Below are 18,677 nucleotides of genomic sequence, written 5' to 3'. Positions count from 1 at the left end.
AAATGGAATAAATGGATAAATTCTAGAAACATACAATCTTCCAAAAATGAATCCAGAAGAGAAAATATGAACAGTTAGCTAACTACTGATAAAATCAAATGAGTTAAAAAAAATCCCAACAAACTCAAGTCCTAGACCAAATGGCTTCATAGGTGAATTTTACCAAATAATCAAAGGAGATTTAACATCTATCATTCTCAAACTATTCCAAAAAATACAAGAGGAAGGAAGACTCCCAAGTTCATTTCAGGAAGCCAGAACTATCCTGTTACCAAAAATACCAAAGACAATATCCCTGATGAACACAGATATAAAAATCGTCAAAAAAATATGAGCAAACCGGATAGAGTAATACATTAAAATGATCATACACCATGATCAAGTGGAATTTATTCCAGGGATGCAAGTCTGGTACAATATTCACAAATCAATATATGTGATACATCACATAAACAAATTGAAAGACAAAAATCACATGATCATATCAAAAGGTACAGAAAAAGCATTCGACAAAATCCAACACCCATTTTTGACAAAAACTCTCAGCAAAGTGGGACTAGAGCAGGGGTGGGCAAACTTTTTGACTCGAGGGCCACAATGGGTTCTTAAACTGGACCGGAGGGCCGGAACAAAAGCATGGATGGAGTGTTTGTGTGAACTAATATAAATTCAAAGTAAAGGAGCGGAGGGGAGAGCAAGAGAACCGGATAGAACAGGCGGATCCAGCCCGCGGGCCGTAGTTTGCCCAAGGCTGGACTAGAGGGATCATACCTCAACATAATGAAGGCCATATATAACAAACCTACAGCCAACATCATACTCAATGGGCAAAAACTAAAACCATTCCCCCTAAGAACAGGAACAAGATAAGTATGTCCACTTTCACCACGCTTATTCAACATAGCATTAGAAGGCCTAGCTACAGATATCAGACAAGAAGAAGAAATATAAGGCATCCATATTGGAAAGGAGGAAGTAAAACTGTCATTATTCGCAGAGAACATAATATTGTACATAGAAAACCCTAAAGACTCCACCAGGAAACTACTAGACTTAATAAATGAATTAGGCAAGATTGCAAGATACAAAATTAACACCCAGAAATCAACAGCATTTTTATACATCAAAAATGAATTCTCAGAAAGAGAAATTAAAAAAATAACCCATTTACCATTGCAAAAAAAAAAAAGATAATGAGGAATAAACTTAACCAAGGAGGTAAAAGACTTCTACTCAGAAAACTATAGGACGTTGAGAAAAGAGATAGAGGAAGATATAAAAAAGTAGGAGAATATATTGAGTTCATGGATTGGTAGAATTAACATAATTAAAAAGTCCATACTACCCAAAGCAATCTATATATTTAATGCAATCCCTATTAAATTACCAATGGCATATTTCATTAGTTCTACAAGAAACACTCCAAAAATGTATATGGAACCCAAAAGACCCCGAATAGCTGCAGCAATCTTGAGAAAGAAAAACATAGATGGAGGAATCACAATACCAGATATGAAGTTATACTACACAGCCACTATAATCAAAACAGCCTGGTACTGGCACAAGAACAGGCACACAGATCAATGGAACAGAACAGAGAACCCAGAAATCAATCCAAGCCATGCCACTCAATTAGTATTTGAAAAAGGAGCCAAAAGCAAACAATGGAGCCAAGACAGTCTCTTCAATAAATGGTGTGGGAAAATTGGACAGACACATGCAAAAAAATGAAACTAGATCACCAACTTACACCATACACAAGAATAAACTCAAAAATGGATAAAAGACTTAAATTTAAGATGGGAGCCCCCCAAAAAAATCCTAGAAGAAACCATATGCAGCAAAATCTCATACATCTCTTGTAGCAATATGTTTATAGATACATCTCCTAAGGCAAGAGAAACAAAGGAGAAAATAAACAAATGGGACTACACCAAATTACAAAGCTTCTGCACAGCAAAAGAAACCATGAACAAAATGAAAAGGAAGCCCACTGTATGGGAGAACATATTTGGCAATGATATATCTGATAAAGAGTTAATATCCAAAATAAATAAAGAACTCATACAACTTAACAAAAGGAAGACAAATAATCCAATTAAAAAATGGGCAAAGGACCTAAACAAACACTTCTCCAAAGAGGACAGATGGCCAAGAGACATATGAAAAAATGTTTAATGTCAATGATCATCAGAGCGATGCAAATTAAAACGATAATGAGATATCACCTCACACTTGTCACAATGGCTACCATCAACAAATCTACAAATGACAAGTGCTGGCAAGGATGTGGACAAAAGGGAACTCTAGTACACTGCTGGTAGGAATACAGATTGGTGCAGCCTTTATGGAAAACACCATGGAGTTTCCTCAAAAAATTAAATATGGAACTGCCTTTTGACCCAGTGATCCCACTTCCAGTAATATATCCTAAGAACCCCAAAACACCAATCAGAAGGAATGTTTGCACCCCTATATTCATAGCAAGCAGCACAATTTACAATAGCCAAAATTTGGAAACAATCTAAGTGCCCATCAGCAGATGAGTGGATTAAAAAACTATGGTACATCTACACAATGGAACACTACGCTGCTGTAAAAAAGTAGGGACTCTTACCATTTGCAACAGCATGGATGGACCTGGAGAGCATTATGCTGAGCAAAATAAGCCAGTCAGAGAAAGATAATTATCACATGATCTCACGCGTATGTGGAATATAACCAACAACATAAACTGAGGAACAAAAATAGATCCAGAGACACAGAAGCATTGAACAGTCCGTCAATCCTCAGAGGGAAGGCAGGGGAGGGTGGAGGTGGGGGGTAAGACATCAACCAAAGGATTTGTATGCATGCATATAAGCATAACAAATGGACACAGACACTGGTGGGGCATGGGCTGGAGGGTGGGGGGGCCTATGGGGAAAAAAGGAGACATATGAAATACTTTAAACAATAAAGAATTTTAAAAATCCAAATGGATAAAATGTCCATTGTGAATACTATACAGCCTATTGTACAGAATTTGTATAGAAGGTACAAACTATATATTTTCAAGTCACAATTAGAATTATTGTTGACACAATTTATTTTGTGTAAAAGTAATAAAAATTGAAATTTAAATATTAAGAAAAAAAGCTGTATATTTATACCATGGAATGCTATGCAGCAGTAAAAAAGAAGGATCTCTTACTCTTTGAGACAGCATGGAAGGACCTGAATAGTATTATGCTAAGTGAAATAAGCCAGTCAGAGAAAGACAAGTGTCACATGATTGCACTCATATGTGGAATCTAATGAACAAAATAAACTGTTGAAAAAAATAGATCCAGAGACACAGAAGCATAGAATAGACTGTCAAATCTCATAGGGAAGGGAAGGTTGGGTGGATGGGTAGATATCAACCCATATATGCATAACCCATGAGCACATCAATAGGGTGGTGGAGGCCTGGTATGGGTATAAGGGGTCAATGGGAGAAAAGGGGGACATATGTAATACTTTCAATAATAACGATTTTTTAAAAATTCCCTGAGTAATAAGGATTAACAGAAACAAATTTAAAAAATATAAAAAATCACAGTGATATACCATTTCATAGCCACTAGGATCATCATCATCATAATAATAATAATAATAATAATAATAATATTTTTAAGTAAAAAAAAAAGGAAAGCAAGTGTTGGCAAAGATGTGGAGAAATTAGAACCCTTGTACACTTCTTGTGGGAATGTGAAATTGCAGTCAGTGTGGAAAACAGTTTGCTGGTTCCTCAATAGATTAAACACAGAATTATTGTATAATCCAATAATTCCATTCCTAAGAATATATCCTAAAGAATTGAAAACAGATGTTTAAATACATAAAAACTTGTACACAACTATTCATAGCAGCATTATTCATAACAGCCAAAAGGTGAAAACAGCCTAAGTATCTATGAATGAATGAATGAATGGATAATCAAATGTGGGTTTTATCCATACAATGAAATTTTATTAGACCATAAAAATGAAGTACTGTCATATGCTATAACATGAATGAACCTTGTAAAGATGCTATGTGAAAGAAGCCATTCATGAAAAACCACATATTATATGAATCCATTTATATGATAGGTCCAGAATAGATCAATCTACAAAAATAGAAAATAGATTAGTGATTGCCTAGGGATGGAAGTGGTAGAAGGGTGAGATAGGACAGTCATAGTTAAAAGGTATAGGGTTTCTTTGGTGGTGATTAAAATTTTCAAAAATTGACTGTGTTGATTGTTGCACAACTCTGTACATATACTATGCCCATTGAATTGTACATTTTAAATGGTTCAACTGCACATTATGTGAATTATACCTCAATAAAGCTGTTTAAAAACATTTTTAATAAGTGATGTTAAAATTACAAAAATGAAGACCTCAATAATATCCATAAGGTTAAGAATAAAGTAGAGAAAAACATGGACATATTAGGGTTGTGGGTCTGGCTATTTTTTCTTTTACTGTTAAAAAGTTTATACAAGATATATAAATGAATGTTTTTAAAACTAATGATGTAGAAATGTTTGTAACTCACCTTTATAAATAAGAGGTTTATCTTTATCTTCTGTTTTCTCCCTACTAGCCAATTCAAGAAAATCTTCAATCAAGTCCAGAGATATAAGAGACTGGCTGAAAACAAGTCTAAAAAAAAACAAAACAAAACAAATGAGTGTTCTTAGATTAAAAGATTCATATAGTAAAGATATTACTTCTGCCCTCCCCTGCAGGCCTGGTCCCCCCCCAACTGCCCTCTCCTGCCAGCCTGGTCGCCCCCAACTGCCCTCCCCTACTGGCCTGGTCGCCCCTAACTGCCCTCCCCTGCTGGCCTGATTGCCCACAACTGCCCTCCCATACTGGCCATCTTGTGGCCGCCATCGTGTGACCACATGGGGGTGCCATTTGTGCAAGGGAGTGGCGATCAATTTGCATATTACCTCTTTATTATACAGGATTTTTTCATTCATTCATTTGGAGAATTAGCTGTTAAACATTTGTCAACATATCACTGGCTAAAATCACTAAAATTCATTTCTTTCTCATCCTGTGGAAATATCAAGTTTCCACAGGATAGGGCAAAAGTAGGTTTACAGTTGTGAGTATGCTAATCAGAGTTTATTCTTGTATTTTTTTTTATTGATTAAGGTATTACATATGTGTCCTTATCCCCCGATTGCCCTCCCACCGCCACACTCATGCCCTCACCCCCCTGGTGTCTGTGTCCATTGGTTAGGCTTATATGCATGCATAAAAGTCCTTTGATCTGTATTATTTATTAACTATTGTATTATTTTCCATAAGAAAAACTGTAAACTTACTTTTGCCCCAGCCTGTATTGGGGTCAAAAGTCAACTGCACAAATAGAAAATAGGGGAATCTGATTTAACAGCAGTTGTTTTTTTAATGTCTTCACTGAACATAGGTTTCAACATGAATCAACAGTTATTTAGAGGTTGTAAAGGGGTTCAGAACAGGCCTCTCCAATATATGCTACTTTGGAATGTGGACTATTTTGAGCTAAAGGTAATTGAGACGCTGAAGGCACAAGAGAAACTTTTACCAGAAATAACTCTTTATGACCTATTGATAGGAAGGGCAAACATATTTACTAAACACTTGCTCTTATCTTGAAAATTATCCTCCTCCTTCTGCAACATCAGGACATTTTACCCTACTTTAGCTCAGGATATCATAGATACCTCATATTAATTTTCTGTCTGTGAACCTCTCTTGTATGTGGAATCTCTTATTCTGTCATATATGTTGGGGTTCCCATACATGCAATATGTAAGTAAACTTGGTTCTTTTTTCTTAATCTGTCTCATGCTGATTATTAGACCAGCTAAAAGAAACTGCAAGGCTAGAGTAAAATGTCTTCCTCCCCCAAAGTTGGAAAACCTCTCTACAGGACTGCATGAATATATGTATAAGGTCCAGAATAAACAAGAACCAGCTTCACTAAAACTCTGTGGGGTTTGTGTGTGTGTGTGTGTGTGTGTGCTTTTGTTTTTGTTTTGTTTTTAATCCTCACCTGAGGATACTTTTTCCATTGATTTTTAGAGAGTGAAAGGGAGGGAGAGAAAAAGAAACACTAACGTGAGAGACACACTGATTGGCTGCCTTCCACAGGAGCCCAGAGCAGGGCCGGGAATCAAAGCTACAACTGAGGTATGTACCCTTGACCAGGAGTTGAACCCAAGACCCTTTGGTCCGTGGGCCGACGCTATAATCACTGACCCAAACCAGCCAGGGCTAAAACTCTGTGTTAATAAAAACTAAGCTGAGTGTTTTGTTTACTGCAACCATATTTTGAGATGGGTACTAAAAACCATGTGGTCAGGACTGAAATTATACCACACAAAAAATGATCAATGAAGTGAGAGGAAAAACTATAAAATTCACAAGAGTGATAAAACTACCACTATTTGAAGATAAGACAATTGAAATAGTAGTGATGTCTGTAACCTACTTTAAAAGGCATTGGGAAAATAAGATCAATGGAGGGATGGATAGGTAAACAGATATGTAATAAAGAAAATACAGTAACTATAGAATATAGTACCAATTCTAGGTGACAGATATATGGGTATGCACTATAAAGTTCTTTCCACTTTTAATTATGTTTTAAAACTTCCATAATGAAATGTTGGACAGATAAAGAATAGTGGTAATCACAATTCTGGAAATGCATAGTTTTATAGTCTCAACACTGATGACATCTATAAGTTGAGTTTATAACTAAAAATTATCATTAACAACAGTGTAAAAAAAGCAGAAGATATATTTTGTTTTAGACCAGAGGGGAAACAGCTATAGGAATAGCGTATAAAGATAAGGATACAGCCCTAGCCAGTTTGGCTGAGTGGACAGAGCATCGGCCTGTGGACTAAAGAGTCCCGGGTTCGATTCCAAACAAGGGCACATGCCTGGGTTGCAGACTCGATCCCCAGTAGGGGATGTGCAGGAGGCAGCCAATCAATGATTCTCTCTTGTCATTTATGTTTCTCTCTCTCTCTTTCTCTCTCCCTCTCCCTTCCTCTCTGAAATAAAAAATATATATATTTTTAAAAAAGATAAGGATACATTTTCTAACAATGTGAAGTATTCAACTATAGGTAGCGTTATGAGATGGTAAATATTCTATCACAGGAAAAAGTAGGAGAATATCTATGATAAACATGGTAGAAGAGATTCTTGCATTGATGAGGAAATTAAGATACCACAAAAATCACGTGTACATTCCTAAAATTCTTATATGGTACTCAAATAAAAATTAATTTTAATCTACAGAAGTTGATAGTAGAAAAAATCATGAGCATGTCTAGAGCAATAATCTCTCCTTACCTTTCAGAAACTCTGAACTCTAATATCCACTTTCTACTTGACATCTCTCCTGGATATCTAATAGGCCACTCAAACATAATATAGCTAGAGCAAAACTCTTTACTATCACTAGTGAATTAAGTTCTACCCTAATATTGTCCATTTTAGTAAATAACATTATAATCCACCAACCACTTAGGATGGAAGTCTGGGAGTCATCTTTGACTAATGCCAAAGATGACTTATTTTTAGCCCTATGTTAATTGTTATTAAAAACATCACAGATATAATTTTTAAATATTTTACGATAAAATGTGGGGACCTTATAACAGCCTAAACAATAAGCCTGGTTCAAAACTATAAGAGTCCATTTTTTAAATAGTAATTTTAAGGGTGAAACTGGGGACAGGATGCAGGGAAGGAAATGAGGGCACAAATGCTATAAGTAAAACAAACAGGAACAAAAAACAAAGGAGAAATGATAAAGAGAATCATCAAAGAGGTGAAATAAAGTCTGAGAAGTGTCTACTAGATATGGGGATTAAAATGTCACTAAGTGACTTTAGGTGGGAAAAAGCTCAGTAAAGTGACGGTAAAAGCCACATTGTATGGATTGGAAAATGGTTTTGAAGATGATAACATATAGATATCAACTAGAGGCTTGGCTCAATGAAATAAATTTTAGAAGCAATAACCAGAAGGGAAAAACAGCACCAAAGAAATAACCAGAATATGCACTTAGAACTAGTGGCTTAGAAGGAAGATACTGGGACTTGTCTATCACTACAGTAACCAAAGTAAATGACATTTTTAGAAAGGAAGAAAACACATTTCTTCAAATAAGCTGTTAAAACAATAGAAAGGTTATCAAAAAGTTCATTTATATAAAGAATAGGAAAGAACTTACACTTTATCCCCAATTTCCTCTGCCATTCGAAGAATTTCAAAGAGAAGTACCATTTTGCCAGAATGCTCTAAAATCTCAGCATCAGCATCTGTAACAAAATCTTTGTACCAGTCTGGAGCTGGGCTGCTTGGATTAGAAGAGGAAGTAGCTTTACCTAAATAAAATAAATGAAACACAAATAAGTAGGCAAATAAGGGAAAAAAACTAAAAGATCCCAAGAGAGGGATTAAGAAAGAGACCAAGAAAACAGATATAGACCAACCCAGAGAAAGCTTGAGAAAGCAACATAGGAATTCGGGAGAGGGAAGCAACTGACACACTCATGCCCAGAGAGAGAAAAAAGACCACCACAGGAGAGAGCACTCGGGTAGACAGAAACTCTAAGAGACAGAGGCCCCCAAGCCCAGAGAGATAATAACCCCAAAACACATCCCAAGAAACAGACTGGGAAAGAAAAATGACCAAAGAGAGACAGAAAGAGAAACGAAGCAGAGAGGGAGACTGACTGACTCGGAGATCAAGACAGAGAAGATCTTGAGCTCAGGGACAAGAAACATTTCACTGTGCTACTAGAATTCTAGCAAATATTCATCCCAGAATCCTCATATCATATTAACTTTGTTATTTGCACACTAACTTTGACTATAAAAGTTGTAAGAAGAAAGTTACACAAAATAATCTATTAAAGTTCTAAACATAAACAATTCAATGCAAAACGAGGAATGAGGTTTAACCTGTTTTTGCCGAACTGCTTTTTAATGTGAAATATTTTACATTTTTATATATTTCTGCTATAAAATATTTTACATATCCAAAAATGTATGCAGAATAAACAGCCATGTTCCCACATCCCACTTTTATCCAATTGTAACACTTGTTAAATCTGCTTCTGATGCACCTGAAGTCTAATATGTGACCCTAGCCAATCACATTCTTCTTTTCCTCCCTCCTTTTGGAGAGGTAACTAAAACCTTAAAGTTTATGTTTATTATTTCTGTGCATGTTTAATATTTTCACTATATCTGTATCCCTAAACTGTACACTATTATGTTTTTAAACTATAGCAGGTCCTTGAATAATGTTTTGTTTTAATATTGACAAGATACTACAAGAACTTAATGCTTATTTACATCTATTTGCCTAGGGTAAAATTGGTTTCATTATGTATCATTTTGCTTAAAGTCACAAAACCACCCTAGGCGGTTTGGTTCAGTGGATAGAGCATCAGCCTGTGGACCAAAGGGTCCCAGATTCGATTCTGGTCAAGGGCACATACTTCGGTTGCAGGCTCCTCCCTGGCCCAGGCCCTGGTCAGGGCTTGTGTAGGAGGCAACCAATCGATGTGGTTCTCTCACAAAAATATTTCTCTCTCTCTTTCCCTCTCTCTTCCACTCTCTCTAAGTCAATGGGAAAATATCCTCAGGTGAGGATTAAAACAAAAAACCCAAACCATTAAAGTTGCAAAACCTATGAAATAACTGCAATGAACGTTCAATGGTGTTATATTTTTCCAGAATGTTGTCTGCCAGCATAAAATTATGCTTATAATTTTTTAATTATCACTATAAGCATACTTATTTTATAGTCTTTATAAAATAGTTCTATTATCTCAGGTTCTTGAGAATCGAATCATGCTGTTTGTTTCGTGTGTTAACTTTCATCAGGTTGACTGATAACTTATTTTGTTGCAATCTTTACCTACAGTTAATTGTTTCCTCTCATATCCTATATTCTTTATTGTGATTTCACTTTCAGTGTAGCTGTAATATGGGAGAATCTTGGCAGCACAGGTTGAAGTCATTCATCTCCATAGTGATTCGCCATCTGATTCTGCCAGGTGCTCCAGGGGATTACCAACCCAGAATTACTTTTGAGGCTATTATGTCAGCTTGAGATTTTTAGACTATATAAGTAATGTAAATTCAAACCATAAATTATGTGAGGGAAAGCCTGTGATTATGAATCCAAGGAAACAATTTTTCCCAACCCAGAGCCCATGGTGAAACACATAAGCTTTCTTGTCTTTTCCCTTGAATAAAGGGTAATATTTTTTCCTATCCTATTCCTCCATGGAATATGTACTCTTTAAAGAAATTCAGAATTAATCTGGATTCTAAGAACTCTCCACCTTATAAATGGTTCAAGGCCTAGTATCCTATCTCTGAATAGATAAAAACCAAAATTGCTAATATCAAGACTAGTATATCCTTATAACACACCTTATTGAACTTACTACTTATCAGCTCCCTCTTTTTGTGTCTATGTCCTAGTGATTTTCATTACGTTTAACAGGCTGATTATGCATTTACACTAAAACCACAATGAACTACTACCTAAACATTTCACATATTTGCAAGATTCCATACCTATCCTTAAATGTATTACTTTCTTCCCCTCTTTGCCTGGTAAACTTCTTGTTTATGCTTTACTATCCTTCAAGAGTAAACTAAAATTTCATATAAGAAAAGCCTCCTTGTAAGGTTGGCCTGTGGCTACTGTCTGGGAACTTCAATGGTAAATAGTTTCCTGTACTGATATAAAACTTTCCCTGATAAGAGGGGTTCACTTTGCTTAGATTGTTTGTACAAACAATGTGGTTTATTCTGAACACCTATTTTCTTTCTGGCAGTCTAGAATTTGTAAGAGCTTTGTGCTGTGTATATATAAATAACAAGTAACAGTGACTTAATTAATTAATCAAAGCCATTCCTAAATATACACTATGAGTATTATAAAATGTTTACAAGGTAAGGCCCAAAGAAAATACAAACACCTTTACATCTAATTTCTTTTTTTTTTTCTGTTCTCTGTCTATGACTTTTGGTTATTTATTTATTTTTTTTTTGCTTCATCCCTTCACCTTTCTTCAATCATCACCCCCACCCGCAACAGCTGTCAGTGTGATCTCTGTATCTCTGAGTCTATTTCTATTTTTTTAGTTTATTTTGTTTATTAGATTCCACTTATAAGTGAAATTGTATAATGTTTTCCTTTCTCTGTATTTCACTTAGCATAGTATCTCAAGGTCCATCCATGCTGTCCCAAAAGGTAAGATTTCCTTCTTTTTAATGGCTGAGTGGTATTCCATTGTGTAAATGTACCACAGCTTTTTTATCCACTCATCTACTAATAGGCACTGGGCTGCTTCCAAATCTTGTCCATTGTAAATAACACTGCAATGAACATAGGAGTGCATATATTCTATTTTATTTATTTATTTTTAAACTGAATTTATTGAGATGACATTGGTTAATAAAATTATATAGGTTTCAGGTGTACAATTCTGTAATACATCATCTGTATATTATAATGTGTATTTACCAACCACAGTCAAGTCTCCTTCCATCTCCATTTATCCTTCCTTTACCCTCTTCTACCTCTCCCTACCCCTCTTTTCCTCTGGTAATTACCATGCTGTAGGGGTACAGAAAACAGTACCCCTAATTTCTTGAGGCATTCTAAATATATATTTAACTAACATATTTACAGCAAGATACACTGTAGTTTTAAAAAAAAAGTAGCATATCATTAAAATAGTAGTACTAGAGAGAAACCAAGATGGCGGCATAGGTAAGCACCTAAACTGCTGCCCCGCACAACAATTTCAAAACTACAACTAAAAGACAGAACGGACACCATCCAGAACCACAGGAAAGCTGGCTGAGTGGAAATTCTACAACTAGAAGGAAAGAGGAAATCTCACGGAGAAGGAGAGGCAAAGAGCTGAGGTACGGAGACACGCACGCGCAGAGAGGAAGGGCAACGGAGTGCCTGGCTGGCTTTCTCTGGTGGGAGGGGAAAAGAAGCCCCCGACTGCACTGAACCCCAGTTCCGACTACATTGAACCTCAGTTCTGGGCGAAACCCTGTGGACCCACGCTCATACAGGGGGAGTTTGGACTGTCAGGTAGAAAGAAAGGCACCCGGGGACTCGGAAACTCAGAGACTCAGGGGAGCCGCGGCGGCAGGGGTCTGGAGGCGCGAGTGTGCACAGGGACTGACTGCAGAGGTTACCACAGGCTGTCCCTGGCAGAAGGGAGTCGGGGGCTCCTGACTGCACTGAACCCCAGTTCCGACTGCACTGAACTGCAGTTCCGGGCAAGCCCCTGGGGACCCATGATCTTACCGGGGAAGTCTGGACTGTAGGGCGGAAACTCGGGAACCGCGGAGGGCGGAGGTCTGGAGACTCGCACAAGGGCAGGGTTGACGGGAAGCCAAGACTGTCTGCTCCGCCCTGAGACTCCACCCCTTCCAAGCTGAGCACAGAGGGTTTTGCAATCTGGCAAGGCTAATCCTATAAGGCTGTCTCCAGCACCGAAAATCTCCCAGTGTAGACACAGCTGATCCTCACAGCCAACTGGCCTGGAGGTCAATTCCTCCCAGTGATACCAACAACAATCAAGACTTAACTACAACAAGGCTGTACACACAGTCCACAAAGGGGTGCACCAAGAGTGTCCACCTCAGGTTAACTGGGGAGACCGAACCACTGGGCCATATAGGAAACCTAGCACACAAAGCTACTCTACCAACTCAACAAAGCAGTGAAAAATAGGGAGACGAAAAAACAGATCACAAACGAAAGAAATGGAGGAAAACAAATGACTGGATATAGAATTCAAAACCACGGTTATAAGGCTCTTCAAGAATATCCCAGAAAAGGCCGATAAATATAACGAGACCCTCGAAGATATGAAAAAGGACCAACTAGAAATTAAGCATACACTGACTGAAATAAAAAATATTATACAGAGACCCAACAGCAGACTAGAGGAACGCAAGAATCAAGTCAAAGATTTGAAATACAAAGAAGCAAAAAACACTCAACCGGAAAAGCAAAAAAAAGAAAAAAGAATCCAAAAAGTTGAAGATAGTGTAAGAAGCCTCTGGGACAACTTTAAGCGTACCAACATCAGAATTATGGGGGTGCCAGAAGAAGACAGAGAGTAAGATACTGAAAACCTATTGGAAGAAATAATGACAGAAAACTTCCCCCACCTGGTGAAAGAAATAGACTTACAAGTCCAGGAAGCCCACAGAACCCCAAACAAAAGGAATCAAAAGAGGACCACACCAAAACACATCATAATTAAAATGCCAAGAGCAAAAGACAAAGAGAGAATATTAAAAGCAGCAATAGAAAAACAGTTAATTACCTACAAGGGAGCACCCATACGATTGTCAGCTAATTTCTCAACAGAAACTATGCAGGCCAGATGGGAGTGGCAAGAAATATTCAAAGTGATGAACAGCAAGAACCTACAACCAAGACTACTCTACCCAGCAAAGCTATTATTCAGAATGGAAGGTCAGATAAAGAGCTTCACAGATAAGAAAAAGCTAAAGGAGTTCATCACCACCAAACCAGTATTATATGAAATGCTGAAAGGTATTCTTTAAGAAGAGGAAGAAGAAAAAAGTAAAGAGAAAAATTATGAACAACAAATACATATCTATCAACAAGTGAACCTAAAAACCAAGTGAATTAAAAATCTGAGGAACAGAATAAACTGGTGAATATAATAGAATCAGGGGCATAGAAAGGGAGTGGACTGATAAGTCTCAGGGGGAAAGGGGTATGGGGGGTGCAAGAAGAGACTGGACAAAAATCGTACACCTATGGATGAGGACAATGTTGGGGGAGGTAAGGGCAGAGGGTGGGGTGGGAACCGGGTGGAGGGGAGCTATGGGGGGAAAAAGGAGAAACAATTGTAATAATCTGAACAATAAAGTTTTATTTAAAAAAATAAAATAAAATAAAATAAAATAGTAGTACTAGTAGAATGGTAAGCTCCATGAATGCATTTTGTTCACTGGTATGCTAAGGCTGCTCAACCGCTTGCTATAATGTGCACTGACCACCAGGGGGCAGAGAGTTGACCTGTTCGACCAGTCGCTATGACGTGCACTGACCACCAGGAGGAAGATGCTCCGACCAGTAGGTGAGCTTGCTGCTGGGGTCTGGCCAATTGGGACTGAGCGATATGGGCCAGGCATGCCCTGGAGCTCTCCCATGGTCCCTCCCTAGCTGACCAACCTCCCATATCCCTGCCCATCCATGATCATGCACTGGTGGGGTCCCTCCACCTGGCCTGCACCCTCTCACAATCTGGGACCCCTTGGGGGCTGTCGGAGAGCCAGTTTTGGCCCTATCCCACAGGCCAGGCCAAGGGACCCCACTGGTGCACCAAATTTGTGCACCAGGCCTCTAGTATCATATAATAGTGGTAATAATATGGTCCTACATCACATACAAGGATCCTATCACAAAAGTTGATATCCATACAATAAATTATATACATTTTAAAATGTACTCTAAAAATACCAAGATAATTAATAAAGTGAATATTTTAGTTACACAGCAAATTTCACACCATAAAACTGTCCTTCTAAAACAGTATTAAAACACAGAATTAGTGATGCTGTAAGGTAAACTTAAATGACTTATTCAAGATTCTGCTTCTCAGAAAATTCAGGAATCTTCTGTAAAAGAATTAAATAGCAACTCTTTGAAGTAAAAATGAAATATGCCCTAGCCAGTTTGGCTCAGTTGATAGAGTTTTGGCCTGTGGACTCAAGCGTCCTGGGTTCGAATCTGGCCAAGGGCACATGCCCAGGTTGCAGGTTTGGTCCCCAGTAAGGGGCATGCTAGAGGCAGCCAATCAATGATTCTCTCTCATCATTGATGTTTATATCTCCCTCTCCCTTCCTTTCTGAAATCAATAAAAATACATATTAAAAAATAAAATGAAAATGAAATATGCAGTGAGAATCATATCATAGTTCAATTATAGCTATATACTTACTTAATATCCACTTCAAATTCCAGGTGCAACATTTTTGCCCTATAATACTTCCTACTTAGTGTTTTTTTATATTTTCTGTAAGGAAGCAAATTTTTTAAAAAATATATATTTTATTAATTTTTTACAGAGAGGAAGGGAGAGGGAAAGAGGGTTAGAAACATTGATGAGAGAGGCTAATGCTCTATCCACTGAGCCAAACCGGTTAGGGCAGAATTAAGTTTTTAAAAAGTTATAATACCAGCTATATATGTTCATATACTATGATCTACTCAGCCTTATGGAGTTAATTTAGATCTACAGAACAAAAATAAATTTTTATCATCTATTTGTTCTGAAAAATGTTTCTGATAAACTATATGTGTACACAGATGCAAAAAATTTAAAATACATCCATATATGAATGACATGTATTTGAATGCACACAGCTAAAATTATACAAAGACCCTAGACAAGTAGTCAGTTTGTCATTTGGAACCCAGTGCCTTCCCTGTCTGCTTTTAAGTTTACAACATATAGCCACCTATATTTTGCCCCAGTTCTTTCCAACCTTTTTACATTATGGCAAAAATGAAGAGCAATCATAGTCACATAGTACACCAGGAAAAATGGAAGAATCTACTCATTTCTGGATATAACTCAGCTGCCTCAGACCCCACCATCCACATGATGAAGGAATCAATACCTCAGCATACTTCTATGTAACCCATTTACAGCAAAGAATGAAACATACTGGGAAGTCTTACTCTCTCTGATCTCTTAACTTTAAGTTATGAGAAACATTTTAACAAGTAAATTTTAAGAAAATTCCCATGAACACATAAACTCTAAGCTATTCATTTATAATTGTGAGATGAGAGACTGTGGGTAATTTTAAGTGAAAAGGCAGATTGGGAGAGCAAAGGAAGAGATAACAGGAGCTTCCCGTTACCTTAAATTAAACTATAAACATTCCTTTAGTATTCTCAGAAAAAATATTCTCTAAATGTAATTGGAAGTTGAACGCTGATAACAAACTGCCTTTATGGAATAACAAGAGAGAAAAAAAACAAGGAGGAAAATTTTGTAGTTTAATTTTTACTATTTCCTTGATTTCTTACAGAAGACAGAGTCTGTGGTTAGGCTGCCATCTGTCTATTCGAAGGAGGAATTATTGAAAAGAGAAATGTTTATCAAGGTATTGCCAATTAGTTCAACTGCAGGCCTGAGACCAGCCAAGCTTGTTTGAGTACAGGATCATTCACCTAGTTAGCACCTATATCTCTCTTCTGTTCATAATCAACAGCTTTGTTCCATGACTTCCAAATGCCAACTATTTAGAGCTATTTACACTTTTCTGTCTTTAGATATTTGATATTTCAAATATTCAGATATTTGGTCCCAGCTCTAGAGCAGACACCCAGTCAGGCTGTACCAGGAGAATATGGAGCCTCAATACTAATTCTTTAAATGTAGATAACAGGTAAAGACAACTCAAGCCTTTGGGAGTTCAGTCAAAACCTTCACTGTCTGTATACTCATGCACAAGAGAAAAAAAAGCAAAAGAGGTGACACAAACTGTACATGACACAGAGGAAACCTAAAGTAGACAACAATTATAATTTTTTTTAAGATTTATAAAGGAAAAAGACTAAACCATTAAAAATAATTTCACTATATAAAATCAATTACAATGATACTTGATTCCTTGAAATTCTTCCAGTTATTTATATATAGTTAAGAGAAATTACCATGGTGGTTTTGAGATTGAATGTATCTAGGTCAGAATTCAACTTCTACCAATCATTTATAAAAATAAAGATATAAATAACATTGCAAGGCTGCTCAAGAAGTAAGCTAACATATGGAGTAAAAGTAATATAGAGTTTACATTTATACATTTAAATAAACATTACTTTTTCTTTCCTATGAAATACCAGAGAGAGCAAAAGGCTTGCTTTTATTTAAAAAGTTATCAGATATTTTTTATTATTCTGTGTTCCATGATTATTCTACATGCTTACCAATTGAGAAAAGATATGCCTCTGGCCAACAAGAGAGGATGATTAATAATTGAAAAAAAGTACTGACATGATAATGACATATTTCTAAACAATGTTCCATGATAAAGGCAACATTCATTAGACTTACTTTCTTCCGTCTTTATAGAAACCGAGGGATTGTTTCCTGTTTCATCCACATTTCCTTCACCACCTCCTCGAGATCTTGAATTCCACACTTTAATGACTTCAACATCATTGTCACTGCCACTTCCACTTGAGCTACTATCTTTTTTCCCCTTTTTCCCTTTTGTTTTCTTCTTTCTGAAAAAGAACAAATTCAAACTAATAGAAAAGTATAGTAAACATATAAGTGTCAATTATGAGAACAATCAGTAAATAGGGAGTTTTAATGTGTCAACATGAGGCACAAAAGTATTCAATTTACTTTGCATAATCATCGGAGCTTAAACTCATGGAGGTTTCATCAGAATCTGAAGCTATAAATTCATCCATGCTGTCTTCATCAAAATATCCCTAGAGAAAAAAGATGAATGTTTTAATAGTTTATTTCAACTTATATTGGAAATTATAATGATGTTCCTTTATTTCTTAAGAATAAGTCAATTGTCATGAGATAAGAACAAAGGAACTATCATGAATTAGAAAAATAAAGGAGACATGACAGATATGAGTACTAAATGCAATGTGAGGTCTTAGATTGATCATAAAAAAGAAAAAGTACAAAAACTAAGAAAATCCAATTGAATTCTATTGTTCAGTTAATAATACTCAATGTTAATTTCTTACTTTTGATCACTTTGCTATGGTTATGAGAAATGTTAAGATTAACATTTAATATTCATATTATAATCATAATGCATTCAAACAGAAATTAACTGGAAATAAAATACATGAATTATTATACCACAAATCAAAAGAAAATTCAAATATACAGTAAGTGTATATACATCAACCTTTTTTCTAAAGTTATTCTGTTTCTAACAGATACCTTTTAATAAATCTTAGGTTACTTGATTTACCTTATTTTCTTTGCTAATGTAGTCCAGCTGTAAACACCAAGGATGAGTCCAGATTCTACTTAACATCTGAAAATCTTGGAAAAGTTTTGCACCTGCTTTTCCTCTTCCACCTTCACTGCTATTACCTACACCTGATCAAAAGAAAAATAGTCAATATTAAGATAATAAGATCTATTTCAACCTACGTGTTTCTAAAATAGAGGTTTTAACTTGATCTGTTCAATGAACTCCTTTGGCAGTGCTTACAATGTTTTCAATTACATAAAATAAATAGGATTGAAAAAGAAATCCATTATATAGAAATTATCAAAATACTGAAAAAAAGTGATATCATATTATGTGTAATTTATTAATGCATTAAATAAAAAATATAGCAGCAAGTCTGACAATTACATGAAAAGTTGAAGTATTAATAAAGGTAAAATATTTTGAGATATCATTGATATACAGAAATATATCTGATTTATATTGATAACAAAGTCAGTTATCAATACTACTACTGTGGTTTGCTGCATACCTTTGAAACTGGAAAAATGCTACACTCTTGTTGGAGGGTAGTGAAAATTAAAAAGGAATTTTTCTTATTCAGGTTCA

The 18,677-nt window shown here is 36.2% G+C and overlaps 1 protein-coding gene across 12 annotated transcripts in view; it reads right to left on the bottom strand.

Annotated features, from left to right (window-relative positions):
• ATRX (ATRX chromatin remodeler) overlaps positions 1 to 18,677 on the bottom strand; it is a 349,866-nt gene that overhangs the window by 84,016 nt on the left and 247,173 nt on the right. For all 12 annotated transcript variants that reach the window (XM_080653251.1, XM_080653256.1, XM_080653261.1 and 9 more), the window contains 5 exons: positions 18,084 to 18,214; positions 17,489 to 17,577; positions 17,192 to 17,364; positions 8,260 to 8,413; positions 4,567 to 4,673 (listed from right to left, as the gene is read on the bottom strand). In XM_080653251.1, the coding sequence (XP_080509377.1) occupies positions 4,567 to 4,673; positions 8,260 to 8,413; positions 17,192 to 17,364; positions 17,489 to 17,577; positions 18,084 to 18,214 (654 nt within the window). The remainder of the gene's footprint in view (positions 1 to 4,566; positions 4,674 to 8,259; positions 8,414 to 17,191; positions 17,365 to 17,488; positions 17,578 to 18,083; positions 18,215 to 18,677) is intronic.

This window comes from Plecotus auritus, assembly GCF_963455305.1.
Source record: "Plecotus auritus genome assembly, chromosome: X".
NCBI classification, from domain to species: domain Eukaryota; kingdom Metazoa; phylum Chordata; class Mammalia; order Chiroptera; family Vespertilionidae; genus Plecotus; species Plecotus auritus.
The sequence above is the reverse complement of the archived record's forward strand: the minus strand, read 5'-3'. Positions and strand labels throughout refer to the sequence as shown.